At 48.6% G+C, this 19,943-nt stretch overlaps 1 protein-coding gene across 1 annotated transcript in view; it reads right to left on the minus strand.

Moving 5' to 3' along the window:
• MAP2K6 (mitogen-activated protein kinase kinase 6) overlaps positions 1–19,943 on the minus strand; it is a 54,175-nt gene that overhangs the window by 13,901 nt on the left and 20,331 nt on the right. Inside the window, exons 2-11 of the mRNA XM_052807857.1 lie at positions 14,844–14,910; positions 13,845–13,893; positions 11,238–11,351; positions 9,593–9,712; positions 8,682–8,798; positions 8,164–8,215; positions 5,941–6,068; positions 5,154–5,231; positions 4,199–4,338; positions 1,224–1,269 (exon numbers count right to left, since the gene is read on the minus strand). Coding sequence (XP_052663817.1) covers positions 1,224–1,269; positions 4,199–4,338; positions 5,154–5,231; positions 5,941–6,068; positions 8,164–8,215; positions 8,682–8,798; positions 9,593–9,712; positions 11,238–11,351; positions 13,845–13,893; positions 14,844–14,910 — 911 coding nt within the window. The remainder of the gene's footprint in view (positions 1–1,223; positions 1,270–4,198; positions 4,339–5,153; positions 5,232–5,940; positions 6,069–8,163; positions 8,216–8,681; positions 8,799–9,592; positions 9,713–11,237; positions 11,352–13,844; positions 13,894–14,843; positions 14,911–19,943) is intronic.

Consider the following 19,943-nt stretch of genomic DNA (forward strand, 5'->3'; position numbering starts at 1 on the left):
ACAACTCACGTTCAAAAGGTACACAGATTTCCAGCATGTCTTGCAGCTAGAGAGCACCTTAAACCCTGGTACCTTCACACCACAGAGGTCCCAACACCTCCGAGCAGATAGCGGGAGGTAGCAGGGAGGCTGACCCCCTGGATGGTATAACACATGTCCTACAAGTTATGGGGTAGGAGACACCAATGCCTGAGGAAATTCTGCAGCAGTTTCTACCCTTAACCCAGAAGATCTTGCCAGTGACAGCGGACAGGGGTGGGCATGTAGGGACAGGCAAGCATTTGGGTCAGGATCTTCAGAAATAACAAAGTTAGGCACCTTCCTGCCTTTAGGAAGCTGTGAATCAGGTGAGAGTAAAAAAGGGACTAGATGCTTATGGGAGTGAAACACTGACTTCCTAAGCTCTCCTGCTTTTTGCCAGCTATTAGGAGCACCAGGATCAATACCAGAAAGTCAGGAGAGAGAGAGGCCATGAAGCTGTGGAGCCCTAGCAGAAAAATCTCACCACAGACCCTGTTCTTGCCAGCTCCAGCCCAGAGCTCTGGCTGAGTATACACCAGTATCTGCACTGCTGGGAGTTCATCGGCAGTTAAGTGCATCTGACCTCAAAGCCCCGCACTGCCTTGCATTTCCCCTGTCGTAAGCCTTTATCAGCATTTTCTTCCTTAGTTATTCCTCTGTCCTAGACGTGCTCACAGCAAACAGTCTCTAAGCAGCACATGAAATTCAATAACCGGAATTATTAGTCACAGACTCGTCCCTGTCCCTAACATCCAGGAATTACTCTGTCCAAAAAGTCTCCTCTCCAAGGCACCTTGACAGTAAAGCCCAGCAGGCCATTCAGCTCCTGCAACCCACGTGGAGCATCCGTGATGCATCCATTTCACTTAGGTGTTTGAAGCCATCACACAAACCCAAGAGGAGGATTTTATCCTTGCTAACTGATTCTTCACAGCCTCATTCTTGTCCCTTAGTAAATTTGTTAACAGATTTTTCTCCCTTGATCTGACTGCAATAGCACCTGAACGAGATTTCAAAGAGCATCTCTGATTTGCAGTCACCCTCCTGAGACCCTGAAGTGCCACGATTCTCACATCTGTTATGAAAAAAGAGATGCTAAGTATCCCAAATCACCAGTCACTACTGGAAACCCTGTCTTCAGCATCTCACTGTGATCCGTCTCAGCTCTGAACCAATACACTGCTTAATGCAGGCACACTCACCATAAGCTCTGGGTATGTTGGCCGTTCTTTGGAATTCTTCTTCAAGCTTTAATGAAAAACAAAGAAGAAAAAATTCAAAAGTTACATTCTGTATGCAATTTAAGCAAGGCCATAAAATTACACCATGACAAAAGCCAGGTTTCAAGTCCCTGTAGAATTAAGTTCAACTACTCATCCGTATGTTAAGCAAACAGCTTTAGGCCTTGAGGACACCTACAGCCAACACAGCCTGCACACAGTGCTGGGTACACACAAGTGCAGTGAGCTCAAGGTCAAACAAGAGATCCAGAGACACCATATACACCAGTCAAGGCACTGCCTGTTGCTGGGGGCCAGGTACAATTGGGTTTTTGGGTACTATCCAGTAGGCCAGTGACTAAGGGCATGGATACAGCCTCCAACCTCTGATTGGGAGCAGTGACCGAGTGGCTCCGAAGCACGTGTACAACTATTTGTTTATCACCACGCTGTTATCAGCAGGGACGGTTACATGGGACATCCTTTTTTTCTCCTCTCCTACAACAGATGGCTCTGGAGGGTTGTAGCTGGAAGTTATTTTGGTTTCCCTCCAGCAGAAAATAGCTTTTAAAAGACAGGACGTAATCTCTACTCACTTCCTGACAGTGTATTTAGGGGAAAGACACTTGGAGCAACTTGAAAAGATCTTCACACACGTACACGTCGGTGGCGGGGAAAAGGTGTCACACTGAGCAAAACAAAAGTGAGAACCTCGGCGATGATAAGTCGCTCCTCTGCTGGGATTTGCCGGAGCCCAGAGGAAGCGGAGTACACACACTGAATAGATATTTCCTGCTTGCTGTGTGTAGCGGACTCATGTTTAGTGTCATGTTGTGAATGAACAGAGGAACCTAGTAACGATACGTGCCAATATTGCCGAACTGAAGGTACGGGATGTGTCACATCCTCTGAGCTCAAAAGCAGCCCAAGCCGAGATGCTAAGGTGAATTTGAAGGTTAGGTGTGTCCAGAAGCAGGATTTGGGTACAATCCTCTTAATTTAGACCCTCTACAAACAAAAACCTTGTTCCCGGGTTACTAATACCAGGAAATCTGGTGACAAGTTACTGAAATCAATGTTAATCTTCAGGAATGAAGAGTCGTATTTGGATCTGATCCTGACTCAGACATCCCAGGAACTTCCCTGCAGTGGCTACAGGTAATCAGACTTTCGCTGCCCCAGGCAGCAGACGGTGCGATTCACTCTGCGACCTCTTGAATTTGAGATAGGCCTGAGCCAGGCCAATTTCAATACACTGAGTTGATGTAACCTGGTTCCGGGTCAGAAAAAATTCTCAGACTCCAACAACGCAAAACTAGTGCAATCTGCAGCCAAAGCGCACTTTTCTGAGTCCATGCCACTCCACTGGCGCTGAGGGATCTTCAGTGATCCTGGAGGACAGGATTTGCAAAGAGAGCAACCGCCACGTGCTCCCCAAAGTACGAGCTTTCAAGACATGAGTGCTGCTGAGCGGGGTTATTCTTCTCACTGCAACCATCATGAATGGCTGCGGATATCTTACTCCTAAATCAGCCCACAGCTATAACTGCAAGACACCGTGCTTGCAAAAGCAAAATATTCAGTGGGGAACGACAGCCTGCCTGGCACAGACAGGCAACTTTGCAATAACAAGTAGCGAGCCAGCAGCACAGGAGAAAGGCAGCTGGTCCAAAATCTCAGTGTGGGCCTTGCAAAAACGGTGGGCATTTTGTGAGAGGGTTTTTCCAAGCCAGCTCCCACCTCTGATAGACACAGAGCAGTGTGGGCACGGGCAGGTATTCCCCAGCGTGGGTCGGTAGAGGCGTGCAGCTGAATCACAGGCACCTCGAAAACATGTTTGAACAAGACTCCGAAGAATCTGAGTGTCGGTACTTAAAGTCCCTGGGCAGGAGTGGCTGATAATCCCCTTCCTGGGTCACAGCAGAGCCGGCCGGGCTCCAGGCCCTGACGCTGGCAGCTCGGGAACAGTCTCACATTTCTGTATTTGTCGATCTGCCGTCCTTTCTTGGCTACCACGCAAACCCACCATCCACCTGCCAACTTGGCAAGCCGTGGATGGCACTGCAGCGCCTGGAAAATAAAAACGCCTCCCAGGCGGTTTCCAGGGAAGCTGGAGGGAGAAGCAGTCAGGAGCCGCGGGGCCGCCGCCAGCTCTCTTTGAACCATACGATGAGGGCAGCTGTGAGTCTCCTCGGGTGCTGGGAGAGCCTGTGCTTTTATGCAGCTCTCGCAACCTCCAGACAGCGCACATCTGCTCCAACCCTTTTCCTACACCGCAGCCAAACTCTCCCGCTGCTTCCAGCTCCGAGTCCCACGGAAAGCAGCGCAGCAGCCGGAGGGCCCCGGTAGCGGGACAGCCGCCGACGGGGACCGCCACGGGGCAAACTCCGCACCGTCCCTGCCCTCAGAGCTGTGTGTTCCCCCCCCCGGCAGCGGGAGGCAGGAGGAGGCAGCCATTTTGTGCCCTGCTCCCCTTCCTCACCCCACACCAGCCCCGGGGACATGAGGGACCCCGCGGACCTGCCTGCCTGCACCTGCCCGCGCTGCCGGCCCGGCCACAGACACCCTGTGTTGTTGATATGGGATGACTGGATGAGAAAATCTCCTAAATCCCTTCTTCTTGCGTGTCCCCCCAAGGCGACCAAGCCTGTTCCTCACCACCTCAGGCGGGGAAGACCCCCACAACCGCCATCACCAGTGCTCTGGCAAAGGGTGCGTGTTGCCTGCGCGGCACCAGGCCCCAGCCCGGCCCGCAGAGCTCAGTGAGGGCATGAAGGCTCGTCCCTTTCCCGGGGAGGGGGGATATTTTGTTCAAAAATTTGGGTTGTACCCCAGAGAGACACCTGCGGGGACGGGGATGGAGGAGGCTGCCGGCACCCGCCCTCCTCAGCATGGCGGAGGCGAGCAGGGCCGGGGTGAGCAGGACCAGGGCGAGCGGGGCCGAGGGGGTATTTTACCATTGCGAGGTAAAATCGACAAACTCCGCCGAGAACTTCTCTGCCGGGAGCTGCGGCGACGGTTCCTCCACCACCTGCTTGAGCTGCTGGAAGGGCGTCCCCCAGGAGTCGTAGGGAAAGCGCAGGATGGCCAGCTCGATCTGGGGACACAGAGCCCAAGCCTCAGGCATCAGGGGGAGGACGCCCCACAGCTCACCCTCCCGCCCCACAGATTCCAGATTCCTGTGTGCCCACCCAGGACTGTGGGGTTTTTTTTTTAGGCGCCGCACAAATACGTGGCATTTCCTCACCCCAGCTGGCCACGTCTTGCTTAACCTCCCCCAGCAGAAGGGAAAGGCCTGAGGAGACCCAGCAGCCTCCATATTCAATCCTCCGTTACCCTCGTGTTAGACGTCGCTTGGGAAAGTTTAGAGGTTAAAAAAAAACAAAAAAAAACAAAAAAACAAACCGAACACATTGCAAAGGGTAACCGCGCTATAAAACGACTCTGCAAGCAGACGGATTCCCCCTAAATGCTGTGTGGGAGACGCCACCCATCCCTCTTCTTCTGAGGGGGACTTTGCTAATTTGCTAAGTGCTGGGAGTATTTTTCTGGTGCTTGAAATCCAACCTGCTCCAAGGCGACAGATGTGCGGTGCCGGACGCCTTCGCCTTAGCCCATGCTGCCATCTCCCGGCAGCCCACGGCCACCGCAGTGGGGTCGTCCCCACCCGGGTGGCAACCCACGGACACATACAAAGACAGCAAGGAGTTGTCAAAGCAGCTCCATCCTCCTTCCCCTCAACCCTGCGGCGTGCTCCCTGGTATCCCCAGAGGTGTATTCCCATTCCCGCCCCCGCCACCTTCCCAGGGAACCAGTGCCACCAGTGTCAGGGGGGCTATAGTGGGGGGAAAATGACTCCACGAGCAACGCTCAACCCTCCTGGCATCGCTGTGAGCCCCAAGATCACCCTACCATTGTGATCCCCAGGCTCCAGATATCAGATTTGACGCTGTATCCCTTCTGGTTCAGCTCCGGGTTAATTCTTTCAGGCTGTGAACAGAGACAAAGGCAGTTGAGGGACAGGGATGACCCCAACGCGATGCCCATGCCGACCTCAGAGGGGTCTTTCATGGTGGCAGGCCAGGGCCACTTAGTCCATGCCACCAGCTTGCTCCCTTGGTTCTCATGGGGCCAGATCTGGTCCTACATCCTTGCCGGTAAGGGCAGGCAGTGAAATGGGTCACCAGAAGCAGATGGTACCTGCACCAGGGACTGGGGTGGTGGAGCTGACCCGGCACATCTGCACGTAGGGGTGACACGTCTCAATTCTCCAGGACCGTTTTCACCCTGTGCAAGTGCTCCGCACAGAGCAAATCACGAACAGCAGCTCCCCAGAGGAGTCTGAGGGACCCAATCCCTGGGGACTGTTTTTCCTCCCAGATGGAAAGTACTATTGTCCCCACAGGGCAAATGGCAAAAAATGCAACATGGAGTAATTACAGAGCCTTCCCCAAGGTCACAGGGAGGTGATAAGGCAGCAAGAAGCTGTGCCCAGGAGATCTGATCTGACCCATGAGATCCGTCTCCCCTCTCTGCCCCTTTACAAGTAACTTCAGGGATACGTCTTCCAAAACGAGTCCCCAGGACACATGCCGGAGGCTGATCCTTCCCCCTCTAGGATGACCCGATGCCCAGGCTCATGTTCCTCTGGCTGTCCCACAGCAGCTTTCACACGCGGCTTCTCCGTGGCTCAACTTACAGCCATGTAGGGTTTGCATCCTGCATCCATAGTTTTAGCAACCGAGTCAACGAGGTAACCGCTAATTCCAAAATCGCACATTTTCACCTGCCCCTGCGTATTGATCAACACGTTAGAGGGCTTTACATCTGCAAGAAGGAACACATACCACAGTCACTGTCATGCATGGGTGGCTGTGCCAAGCCAAAAAAAAGCCAGAGAGCTTCCTATCAGCAGAGGGCACCAACGGCGCCCGTGCAAACCCCTGTGCTTTGTGCATGCCAGAAACCCGGCCGGCTGCGGGTATTGGAAGTTCAGGTGACTGCCTCATGGGCCTGTCATATGTCCTGCAAGCGTCCCTTCACTTCCAGACTCCTCTCTCTGATTTGGGGGAGTGGGAGGTAACCCCGCACGTAACCGTCGTATCCCACTGCGCAGGGGATGGCCACGGACATCGGAGCGCTCACAGGGGAACAGCCGAGCGGGGCTGGGGGCATCTCCAGAGGATGTCTGCAAACGGCTGGACCCCTGGCAAGTCCCTAGCTGGATCTGGTCTCATGCCAGCAAAAGGAAAAACCCATGGGGAAAGGATGAGGGGTGGGCAGGAAAGGGTGAAGAGCAGCAGGGGTTGCAGGAGAAGGAGGGAGCGGTAAACTAAGACAAGGATCAAGATTTCAGAAATGGCCTCTAATTTTAAGGATACCAAGCTTGAAGGCAATGTGAACAGCAGCAGGCGTGTGGGTGCTCCACACCTTATGGAAATCAGGCCAGTGTCTCATCTATTTATTACTGCCAGATTTATCTGCTTCCCATCACGGCCTTATAATCCTTGGTGCATTCACACTTGCATCACTCCCATGAAGGCAGTTACAATCACCATCAGAAAGAGGAATTAAGGCACAGAAAGAAGCTAGTAAGTGACATCCAGGAGAGCATGGAGGTGCTTTCCTGCACAGCAGGCAATCGCTCCCTGTGAGGCTGACCCCAGATGAAATCTCAACACAGCGCAGGTAGCGCAGGCTACCCTGTTTTCTCTTGTCCCAGCACTGATCCTCAGAAAGGGAGCAATCCTTTCCCTGTTGCCACCCAGAAATAAGAGGTCTCTTCTGCAAGAAGGTCCCCTGTCCACATGTGATAAACTATTAAATAGAAGAACTGAAACACCATCCGAAGGACGCCAGAAGCTGCTTTTGAATCCTGCTTATTAGAATTGGGTGGTTTACAGTTTGTTAACATCTGCTCTCTAATCAGCATTTTGCAATCAAAAGCTTCAGGTAGCTGAGATCCTCACCCATCTGTTACTATGCTGAAATAAGACAATTTTCAGTGGAAATCAAACAAGTAAACAGAAATCCAGAAGCCGAGCAGCATTTTCCACCTACTGTAAATGATACAGAAGGCAGAAACTCAACCCCCAGCCACATGCAGAGTGTACAAAATATGACTGCTAGAGCTGAACTCTGTTCGCTTCAGATGCTCCTTTCCCCGGCAGTCACACATTCCAGAGAGGGATTTTTCCTCCTCATGACAAATTGAAAATGACCCTTTAAAAATAAAGGTGTCAAGCAGCAACACTGCAAATTTGTTTCTTTCTAAGTGTGTTCATGGCATCTTTGAGATGCTCTAGAGGGGAAAATGTCAGAAGAGTTTAAGGAGGGTATTTATGACTTCACTTGAGGCTATTTTAGATATCAAACTGTTCTGCCCCACCAGTGCTCAGGGAAGCTCACAGAAGGGGATGAGGATGGTTAGATCACTGCATGAGGCATCACGCTGGCATGGAGACGCCTCTCACTGCATGTCAACACGGAGCCGTCGAGCCAGGGGAGAAGCCTTTGCAAACCCTGATCCAAAGCCCACCAAGGTCAGAAGGAAAAGTCTGTTTTAATTTTGCAGAGGTGTTGAAGCAGACCATGGATTTAGACTATGTATTAGGGAAACGCAACCCGGGGGAAACAGCCCTTTTTCTGCCAGCACAATAAGGCTGGAGTTCACTTCTCCACCTCGGGGCAACACTGGGACCAGCATGCAGTTTTTAAAGAGCAAACCAGCAGACATTTCCTCTGACTACGTTGTGCTAGTCATGAGATGCTGGGGCATATTTTTGCTGTCAAAGGCCCATTTTATCTCGGATATTTTGAGAGCCCCGTGCCTGGCCGCAAGGCCAGCCCTTGCAAGGCTGAGAGCATGCGGCACAGGGCAGACAGATACCAGCATGGTCATGGCTGTGTGCCTGGCACTTACCTCTGTGGATCACGGAGAGCTTACTGTGTAGATGTTCTAGTGCTTTTACAATCTGAAACAACAAATCTAGAGTGAATCACAGCTGGCAGCACCATGACGAGGAGGAAATACTATCTGGCTTCACCCACCCCATCCTCACCAGACCTACTTGCAGGGAAGGAACTACATTTCCCACGAGTCCTGCACGCTCACAGCAACCCAAGGTGACAGTGGGTACCCAGGGATCTCCCAGGAGCTCCAGGACCCTAATGAGAAGGCAAAGGAGCTGCAGGGCCCTCCCCACATCTAACACTGTGCCATCTCTCAATTACATGTATAGGCACATTTTGGGTTGTTTATGGCTTATAAATAACATCACCTCAGACCAGATACTGGAAGCCAGCTAGGAATGTCCACGTGGGCTGGCCCATGGACCATGCTCTTCCTGGTACAAATACAGCAGGGAGCTTGGGTCATGTAGGACTTGGCTTAGAAGAGAAACACCCTTTCCCTTCCCTCCTTGCCCTGCTAATACTCACAGAGACGGCTATTTTCCCTAAGATGTCCTCAGGAATCGTCAGGCCTTTGTCAATGACGTGTTTGTAGAATTTGTCCAGTGAGGTATCCATCAGCTCCATGCAAATCCACACGTCTCCCTGGAGGATAAAGCAAGCAAATATCTGCCTACTGGAATGAAGCATCCATTCCTTTCCTTTCACACGCAAAGGTCTTCTTTGGCACTTGCCCTTTGCTGGCCTGTTTGCCTCTTCCCTGTCTTTTAAAACTCATGCAACAAAACTGTACTGGGCTTTCTTTTTCCCTCCTCTCCAGCTGGAATTAAGTGCTGTCCACCTTCACTACCATTTAGGGTGTATTTTCTGCTGTCTTTTCCCAAAGCAGAGTCCCGGTGATTTAGGAGCCCAGAAAGTTATCGGGACCGAGGCTCCTACACGTTCAGGTCACTGCAAATGCTCAGCCAGGAAAAGTTCAGCTCTGCAGAGCTATGCTTAAAACTCTTCAATAAATCTTGCTTTGCAGAGCTTTCCACATTTTTCCTCCATGTGGCTTTCTCATTGCAAGTCAGGACAATATTAACACTAACGGACCAGGCTGTGAGTTGGTGTCCTCGGCGCCCGGCCGTCCCCATCACTCAAACTCACTACCAACCCCAACGTCTCAGCGCAGGAGCCTCGCACATTCCTGGCACTGGGGCTTGGCTGCCCTTGGCTCCTCCTCACGTGGGACCGCGTCTCTCCTCGCTCGCCAAGAAGTAACTGTACGTGACAGATCCTTAGGCCAGGATTGAGCAAATCCATATTGTACCAAGTCTCCGTGTCTAGATGGAGATTAAACCCCTGGCACTTGGAGGGAGTCTAGGCATGGGAATTCAGAGCCTGGGAGAGGATCCAGTCTCCCAGGGGCAGCACGGCGGATCTCCAGGATGCCATACCTCTCGGAAAAGGGCCCCGTAAAAGGTGACGGTGAAGGGGCAATCGACCGTCCTCATGGAGATATCCAGATCCATTAATAACCTCTTCTGCTCCTGGCTGTTCACGGTGGCTCGGATCCGCTGGAAGACAAAGCATTTTAGCGTTGGCTGTCAGCACCTCCATACCGCAGCCATACCCGTGCTGGCCTCGGTGCCTTGACATCACACCTTTACCCTTTTATCACACCTCTTTGCGTTACCGTTTTATCATACCTATTTGTCACAGGCACATCAGAAGCACAGCACCCGCGGTAGGAGCACCCTGGTGCAACAGGGCAATGGTGGCTGAAGGGGTCTTCTCACCTCAGCCCAAAGGGCAGGTGATTTTGCTCTTCCCTGCAAACGCCACTCTTTTTTGCAACAGCCAAAAGTCACTGGGGCTTGGGAGAGGAGAACGGAGCAGGAAATCAACTTCTAGGCTGGTGGAAACCCATGACTTTTGGAGCTGCAGTGGACATCTATTTACATCAGCAGACTTTGGTCACGAGAGAGGGCTCCAGCCCTGCAGCCAGAGCCCAACTCCTCCCCATGGCTTTGGAAAATGGACATTTCCCAGTCTCCCAGGGAAGAGATGTCATTTATGTGAAACACCTGGAGACCCTCAGCTGGGAAGCACCACAAAGGGGCATGACACAGTCCAACTGAGGTCAGTAATGTGATAGAATTAAACTGTTCAGCATCAGAGATGCAAGTAATAGCCTGAATGTTCCTGCCACACCTTCTTCAGGCCTTCCATCATACTCAGAGAGGTCTTTTGCTGTTTGGTGAACAACAAAGCAAACACGAAGACCAAATGCAGAGCACAGGGGCCCTGAGACACATCCCAGCATCCACAGCAAAGTCTATCCACAACTGAGGAGCTAAGAATTTTCCTTCAGTTTGCTCACAGCTTCCAGCTCTGCATCTTTTTTTCTCTTTTTTCTTATTCTGAAAGGAAACTTGAGCTAAAATTCAGCCAAGCAAAAATTGGTCCTTCCCAAAGCACAAATTTTCCCATGACTATTTCCCTAAGCTGCAAGCTTATGAGTCTAAACTGTTATTATGAAAAATTTCATAATAGTATCTACAAGCCTGTCATGAATCAAGATGCCACTGTAGCAGACAAAATGTGAAAATTCCAACAAAAATTTCCTGTCCCAAAGAGGCTAAAAAAGTCCCAGCTGAAGAAAATTATCTTATGCAACTAAATTTACAGTACACTCTTTGTTACAATTACAATTAGTGTGCAGAGCCCTGAATCGGAGGGTATATCTACATTAGAAAAAAATACGCATATTTAAAAAATGATGGCAAATAGCTTGTAAAATCCTAGTGAAAACAGGAATATTGTAGACAAAGGTGAACAATATGTTCGTAGGCACTACAATGCTGGAAACACATTGAGCATCATATTTTTAAAACACACCCCTTCTCTTGGTTAAATGGCCCAAATCTACCTCGGCACTCTTTGCGCCTGTGTAGAAAGAGGATTCCATACAGAAAGAAGTCGATCCCAGTAAAGGCAAGCGTCAGAACAAGTGAGATTAGAAATGTGCACAGATGAGAGCACAGAGGGTGTCCACACACAACGATACAGACAGAAAGCACCTCGGGAGGCTCACTCTACCTTCACTGCCATGATCTGCCCGCTAGGCATGTGCCGCATCTTCTCCACCACCCCGTACGCACCTCGTCCCAGCTCGGAGATGGGCTCCAGGTCATCGGCTTTCACCTCAAAGTTCTGCAGGAGAAAAAAGCACCAGCGCTAAGGTGGCCGCGTGGAGCGAAACATCCCTAAAATCCAGCCCTGCTTGGCACATAGATTCACCTCTGTGCATCCCCCTCCCTATCTGTGTTCACGAGGCTAGAACCAAATTCATGGTCCTCAGGGTCTGTCAGGAGGCTTAACTACTGTGCAGTAATTAGCAGAGTTCTGAAGAAGACGTGCCTCGTAAGGGCATCAGCAGGAAGCCTGTGTCAATGAGCATCCTGAGCAGGGCGGGCGCAGGAAGGACCGTTCCTTCGGTGGGATGCTCCCCCCCAGCCACCCGCACCCGAGTGTCCCTCCCGGCCACCTTTAGCTGCCAGCACTTTCAGCTTCTCCATCATTTAAGGGCTGGGATGAAAAACATCATGGCAGCTTCTCCCCTAGGAATCACCTTCAGTCTTGGTTTGTTTTTTTTTTTCCCCTTCCATCCTCCTCCCACAAACAATTATGGAAATATCTCCACGTTTTTTTAAGGCCTGTAAAAGCTTATTTCTCCAGACCTGTAGATGGGCCAAATACCAGCTGAGTGTGCCCCATTTTTAAACCACAGAGGATTTATTTTGTCTAGCATTCGAGATCTCTTTCTCCTGGCCTTACACAAAGGATGACTTTGTTTGGAGCCCTGCATTCTAACCTGCCCTTCTCCTTTCTGCCGCGATATTGTGCAGCAGCTCTATTTTTTGCTTATTATTATTTTTGGATGTTTAAAATATGCCTTTGCTACTAAAACCAGCCATTCTGTTTGCTGAACGCACAACCACATCAGTCAATCATCCTACAGAAAGAAGCGGTTATAATGAACTGATTCACAGTGCATAATCCCACACCGCTTTTTGCCGGCACAGCAGAAAAAAACCTGCAGGCTGAAATGTGCTGGCTGGGGATGCCACGGCGTGCAGGGCCCATACACTGCGTTACTGTGCGCTCCGGCTCCCGGTCATTCACTCGCAGCTACGTCGCATGCAAAAGGAGCCCTGACTAACATTTTTGTGTTACGGCGGAGATTTAAGCATCTCTGACTGCCTGACACTGCTCCTACTGTTGAACGGGACCCTCTCCAAAAAACGACTTTGACTCTCTCAAGGCCACTCTTAAATTTAGCAGCCAAGTTTAAAGGGAGAAGAGGGAAAGTGGCTTTCTCTAGGGATCAGGGGTGAGTGTAGAAAGGCTGGTGGAAAAGGGAGCACATCCTAAAGGAACTTGGCTGGACAAATAGGTAACAGATCTATGGGAAATGCAAGCCATGACATGTTGGTCCCGCTGAGATAGCTACATATCTGCATCCATAAAACAGACTGAGCTCCAGGTTTTACAAGTGCATTTCTCTTTGCACCGTCCAACGTGGGCTCTCTGCCTCCGTGCATGGAGCCTTTTTGGAGTGCTTGAGCTTTTCCTCGTCCCTGGGACTGCAGGGGAGAAATGATTTTCTTGGAGCGGGCGCTTGCTCTAGCAGCAGGCATTTTCTATGCCTCAGTGCTGCACCATTTTGCTCCAGAGGCATCTCACACTCTTTCCACCTTCCAGCCCCTGCTCCATGCCAGGGAAAATACAAAATCCAAAATGAAAAAAAAAAAAAAAGCATCCAAACATAGACATTATAAAACACTATTGGATTAGCATTTCACTTCATAAATTAACTTGCCAACACCGAGGCCTATCTTTTGCACCTAATAAATTTATTGCCCGGCGCTTTAAATTGCTTGTATGAATGCTGCTGTGCCATTTTCTCCTATCAAAATAGCTGTCCTCAGTTTTGTTTTTTCCCTGCTATTTTTTTATAACATCAGGTGGACTGGTTTCCATGCTATCAGAAGGATTTGCTTCCAGGACAGGAAGATCTGCCTTGAGTTAGACTCCTGATGAGAAGGCCTTCTATATTAGTGAAAGGAAATACTTTGGATGAAGGCTTTAAATCAGCAAAGGAACTGCAAAGGAGAGTAAAATCTGCTGTCAGCAATCCCCTTGCTTTATAACTGTTATTTCCAGGGGACTAGGTGCACCTTATTGAAGCAAGGAAGGCATTTCCAATATGGAAAACATGAAGGAGACCCAGGTGCAATGGGATGCAAAGGGTGAGCGTTTGGAGGCATGTTCATCAAAGCGGTGACAACCAGTAGGTCACACTGCAGCTGGCCACGGGGCCATGGGTCCCACGCAGACAGCCCTTGTCGGAGAAGCACAAACACCAGACACTAGTCAGTTCTCTGTGGCTGGAGGTGGCTCACACAAGCTCCCAGGCTGGTTCTGCTTAGCTTTTATTCATCCAGCAACTGCCTTCCATTTCAAGCAAAATGGGCTACATTTTTTGGAATAGCTGCTGTTTATTAATCTGCCCTTTTTGGGGGGGCTGAAGTTAAGCAATCCCACGAGCAGCCTGCCTGGACAAGCAGCCAGCACCACAGCAGCCAGCCCAGGATGGTCACCCGTCCCCAGAGGTCTTCTCCTCACCATAACTCCTAGTCTTACCTCCTCACCAATAGAGATACAGGCTTTGGAGTCTAGATCTCTGGGTGGCCTGCAGGAAAGAAAAGGGTAAAGATGTGGAGTGTTCCTTATAAAGATCAATTTTCCCTCAATGAATAAATACAACCCACACGGTCCCCCAGGCTATCCCCTCACACCAGCAGGACAGCAGCCCTTGCAGCCCTGAGCAGCCTAACCAGTCTCCTTGCTTTGCAGGAGCAACAGATACAGCCAAGATCCACAAAGTCACCCCAAAAAGAGATCAGGAAGGAAACTGCTGGAATTGGCATTTCTCACATCCAACTTCCCCGTGCAGGAACCCAGGGAGATTCACTGCGAAAGGCAAGCCAGGTGGCAAGCACCAAATCTCTGCCAGCCTGTATGAAAAATGGATTAAATGGGCATAAAGGTCTAAAACCACTGTAAATGATTGCTTAAGTCATACAGCATGGGTTAACAGGCTAATAAAAGTCAATCCTCAAGGAAGCAAAGAAAGTCAAGGGGGCTGGAGTTGCAACTTAAAAACACAGGGTTTTCCTTTGCAAGGCTGATTACGCAGGGAAGGGCGTGCATTTTTATGCCTTGACCAAATGCATCTGTTACTCAAACTGGGTGGCAGAAGGGTCACATCAGTTAAAATTGGGTGCCCATTCTGTTTTTTCCTTTTCCTGGGCACATCATTAAGCAGCACACGAGACAGGTACCACGGGTAGTGATGGGTAGAGGGTGATGGGCTGAGACTCCCTGGTTGTACCCGGGGCTACAAGAGAAATACAAGGGCTGTTATTATCCTTCCTAATGGTCCCAAAATTAACCTAGGTGTTTTGCCCCTGTTCCTCGTGAAGGGTCCCAGTTACCCCAGACCTGCAAGCACGAGCCCCAGGTGCTGGCCGTGACCGGCCGCCGGCCCTTGGCCGTGGTAGCGCAGGCGCTAGCAAAGGCTGGAAGGCAGCTGGAGTTCGTGGTTTTCTTTTTATTCTGCCTTAGTGTTTGCAGACTTACGTGGAGCTTGTCTGTGGTTGCTCAAATGCTTCTTTAGGAATTTTCAGCCCAGGGTTTCTCTTCTTGCCTGTGAAACAAGAAAGAGGCAGAATTAAAGAAAGGCGCTTTTTTGTTTTGTTTTGTTTTGTTTTAATTTGCAAAACACGGCTTGTCTATATTTGTTGACCTTATTTAACATAAATGCCTGGCCAGGGTGGTGGTGTAGACTCAGGGCACAGAGTTCAAAACATAAAGTGCCTTTGTTCAGTAACGCTTCATTTAGACCTGCAAGGTCTGGCTGCCAACTTGGTACAGAAAACAGGCAAGAGTTCTGGCAAAGGCAGGCCATGTGAAAATGCAAAGAGAAAGGTATTTCTCCTTCGTCAGCCCTACCCACACAGGATCCCTTAAAATGTTTCTTAAATTTTAAACCATTCCAGATACATAACTGTGAACGCTGGCAGGATTAAAAATCTTTTTAAAATTGAATCTGAAAGTCCAGAACCAGATTCTGATTCTGTTTAAATGGATGTTTCACCTCTTGGTCATTAAAGTTGTGCAAACCCAGCAAAAATAAAGCAGAATTAAGTTTGCAGGCTTCAAAGCCATTTGTTTCTGTTCACACTGACCAGCCAAGCTTTTCTGAGCTGGATGAAGCTCAAGCTCTGAAGTAGTTCAAATGCAGGCTCTCCTGTAAAGGGGGTCCAAGCCGGCAGACACAAGAGCCAGGCAGACTAGAGAAATACAAGAACCTTTTTATGACTAAACATATACAGCCACATTTCAGCACGGGGTTTTGAATTCATGGATAAAATAACCTGAAAACATAAGTCATGTCACCAAAACCCCAAGGTAAACAGCTAGCTGTTTGGCTGTGTAATAAAATCCCTGGTCCCCCAAAAGGGCACAAGCATCTAATTTAGGCATTAAACATTTTCAACCTAACAATTTATATCAATTACTTTCTTTCTTTTAAGCATGAGTTTCACTCTCTATTCCCAACACCTTCTTTCAAACTTTACCTATGTATGTTTGAGTTTGGTTTTCCTCTTGACACAAACTCATGTCAGTAGATGTCTGTGCATCCCAGTGCCAGAGGAGTGCTAGATCAAAGTGCAGGCACCCAGAACTGAAAATGACCTTTTTGAAGCAATTAGTCGATTCAGATTGCCAATCTTTTCTTAATCTTTTTTTTTTTTTCCTTGTCTTCTCCAAAAGACAGGATTGCACTCGCTCCTTTTGGCAAAGAGTCATTCCAGGATGGGACAGGCTGTGACAACCCAGTTGATGCCTCGTGGGAAAAGCATTTATTGGAAACCACTGTGCATACTCGCTATTGTTATTAGAAATCTACAGAGCTGCAAATTTACAAAAGGAAAAAAAAAAAAAAGCCAATTCTCTGCTCCAAGGATCTTCCAGTCTAGCACAGAAAAGGCAAAATAAAAGAAGCAAGGTCACTCAGAAGCATGAAGAATAGCTCTCAGTTTTCCCAAAGGGTGAAAGCTGGTGCATTAGGAAGTAAAAATCATTGTAAAAACAAGTGGAGGAACTCCTACAGTTAGCTGTTCTTTGACCTTTTTCCTTCTAGTTTTCTTAGTTGTACTACAAAGGTCTCTAGAAGGCACAACTGAGAAGCAAGCCCTGCTGTGCGAGATGCTCTAGATAGCATTTCTTGCCCAAACTGCGCCAAGTGCACATCGGATCCAACAGGATGCTAAATGGGTAACAGTGTTCTTGATGTTGTCATGTTTTAGCTAAAAAAGGAATCTCAAAAATACAGTCTTGCAGTGCAGGCAAACAAAAACCCTGTTTCTCTGGCAATTTCTAAGTCTGCCATCCCAGTGACCTCTCTGCCTCCAAAAACCTGCCTGCATTCTCTTGCAGTTCAAGCAAACAAGACAATCACGGGCACAAGTAAAGCAGTAACTTCATCCTTACTTTGCACGTGGTCATCAAGACACAGAAATTTGCTGGCTTGCCCACAAAGGCAGGAACTGCCTCTTTAGCTCTAGAGCTGAACTCTTCCCATTAACACTCACCAGCCATCTCTTGGCATACTTCGACACATCAACCATCCATCCACACTGCTGCAATGACATTCACACAACAACCAAAATCAAAAGAGAAACAAGCACAAATTTGCTCTGTTCTTTCCTTTTTTTCTTTTTTTCCTTTGTTGATTTGCTTGCACGATCCCATGTGCTGTACCTAAGCCTCAGGAACCTGCTCTGGGAGGGTGAAAACAAACCTACTGGATATTAACCTAATTTGAACCAGAACAGGTTGTACAGCATTTAATCTTATGGTTCACAAGTGGTGTCAGCAGAAGAAATAGGTAGAAAAATGCCAAACCCAAATAAATATTAAAGGCCTTCCGCCTTCTGGTGAAATAAAATCTGCACTTTGGGGAGTTTATTTTCCTTGTCTCTTCTTCACAGAATACAATATTTTGAAACTTTGCCATTTTTTTGAAGCACAATCTGTTCGCGTATTTGAGTTGCCAAGACACAGACACAGTTTAACGTTCTTTGGGGTTTTCTTTTCAAGAAAGAAGAAAGCAACAGCAGTAGCAAGATTAAAACACGGATTTCACGATGGCACCAGGAGAAGGGATTGCAAATGGGAATTGCCATGGCCGGGACTCGCACCTGCAGCACCAACAGCTCCTGTGGGATTAGCTCACGGTGCGGAGGGGGAAAGTGGTTACCGCCGCACCACAGCTCACCGCACGGTTATTTCATAAAAGTCTCGGGCTGTGATCAGGCAATTTCATGCCTCTCAACGGGATCAGGCAAAGTTTCTGAGCTCCTTTTGTTACAACATGCAAAATGCTTGTCTCTCCAAGCCTTCTGGGGCCAGCGTCTGCAAAGTGTCTTGCAGGAAGGATTAGCAATCCTGAACGTGATTCTGCCTTAAAACCAGAAGCACGGAGCAGCGGTCAGCGTTGCTCTGCAGAGCTGTGGCTGCCACCCCGGCAGGTCGCAGCGGGGTGCAGGAACCGGGGTCCCCCCCATCGCCCCGTGCCCCAGCTCCCCGGCTCCCAGCTGCATGGCAGGGGCTCAGCTGAGGCAGCTGCTCCGAAAAACAAGGGTCTAGGTCACACGTGCTTGAAGGAGTTTCTCCCCAAAGGCAAACACTGACGCTTAGAGAGCTTTTTTTTTTTTCTTTTCAGAAAAGGAATAATTGCAAGTCCCAAGATCAGTTCTCTTCAACAACAACTGCCAAGCAAGTATCTCGCTGTCAAAATAAAATCCCCCGGTTTACCATAGCAGACATCGGCTTTGAAAGACTTGTATTAAATTGCAGTTTGCAGAGCAAGTCATCTGTACCGGAGCTCAAAATGTGGAGGCAGCTTAATAACATACAAAATTGGATGTTACCTGTTCCATCCACTAGAAAACCAGTATTTTCCATAGTGTTTTTATGAATCATTATTATTTTTAGCTTTGTTTCCTGAAGAAAATCACCGCATGTGTGTATTTGACAGTCTGTGTCCCTTGTGGCAAGTTTAAATCCACCGGCCAATTTCAGCCCTCTCTGACAGAGAAATTGAGCTTTTGGAGATTGCAAATCTGATAAAACCAGGTGACTAAATAAAGAAGTTCCCAACTTAGAGGCAGGCTGAAGCACAAAAGCAACCCATGGCAGACACCAGGCATCCGCATTCAAGCTGTGCAGAAGCCCCGGGTGTCTCAGACACCAAAATAACAGCACGAGGCTCAATCCTGAGGCACAAACCAGCCAGGGTCTGAGCATCAGTGCGGGGGTTCACTGCAACTCCTTGGGATTTGCAAGAAGGAAAGCCCCAATAAGCTGCCATACAACGCATGAAGTCTAAACGTCGCTCCTTCTGCAGAAGGTTCACAGTCCTGGTTGATGATGGGATCGTACATCTACTCCCCAGCATCGAAAAAGTCATGATTTTTCCATGTAAACAACCACTGGTGGCTTTCTGGTCTCCAAGCCTTCAAGCTAGAGCTCATTTGAGAGCTCTCCCTGCAATTTTCCACACAGACACTTCCACAAGCACTTGACTCAAAAGCCAGGTTTGAAGAATAATTGAGGGAAAAAACCAGACTGGTTTGGAGCGACGCTGAGAGACATCTCCAGAACCGAGTTTTGATTCAGCAAAACATCCGGGATATCTGTAATGTTAAGCACAGCCTTAAATCTACTTTCTTTTAGCAAAGCAACTACCCACAGTAAATAGTGAACTGACTGATGCTAGAGAAGTTGCCACCTTTAAAAAACCTCCGTGCTTTCTCGGCAAGCGCACCGATGCGGACAGCAGTAATGCACAAGCAGTTAGCTGCAACATCACTGCAACCTTCCGTGCCCAGCTACCCACCGCGCGTCCCTTCTGCGGGCACTGGCTAGACCAGCCCAAGAAAGTCAATGCTGAGAACGAAGTGAGGTCTGAAAGCAAAATTGTAATAGGAAAAAGAAAACCTGACTTAATGAAAACACATTAAATACTTCCCTGTGAAGGTCTTAAACCCAATTCCTGAGGGAGGGGAGAAAAATACACCTTCCAACGGGCTTGTTAACCTCTTCCCACCAGCACTGACAGAGCGTACAGAGAGATTAATGTTGCTAGCCCCTTTCAATTAGGGCAGCGTTAAATATCAATATTGGAAAAGGAAACTTCAAAGTTTCACAACAAAAGGGTAGGAAGCATAACAGAGAATAATAAAGAAAGGGAAGACAGAGGAATTCACTACCCACATACTCTGTAACAGAAAATAAACTTTTACTTCTGAAGGAAAATCCCATTCCCCGGTCTCCAGACTTTTCATTGCAGTCAAAAACTTTTTATGATATAATCCAAAGTAAATGGTTCCTTGCCGCAAAAAGCTCCTATTTCCTTCAAAGGATATTAACCAGTTCTGTCTTCACCACAATTTATTATTAAAGCTGTGTTCAATAGCAATGTAGCAACACTTTCTTTCAAATAACACTCTTTAGCATATAATTTGCTGGTAAAATTTCACAGGCGGGAAATGCCTCATTCTCCCACTTTTTTAAGAGATAAAAGTGGCTCATTTACTATTCCTGTCTTTCCTAAGGATTTTTTGTCTGATTTCTTGAAAGGTTTTGAAAGCCAAATGATCTCCATTTCCC

This window comes from Harpia harpyja, chromosome 14 (assembly GCF_026419915.1).
Source record: "Harpia harpyja isolate bHarHar1 chromosome 14, bHarHar1 primary haplotype, whole genome shotgun sequence".
In the NCBI taxonomy this organism is placed as follows: domain Eukaryota; kingdom Metazoa; phylum Chordata; class Aves; order Accipitriformes; family Accipitridae; genus Harpia; species Harpia harpyja.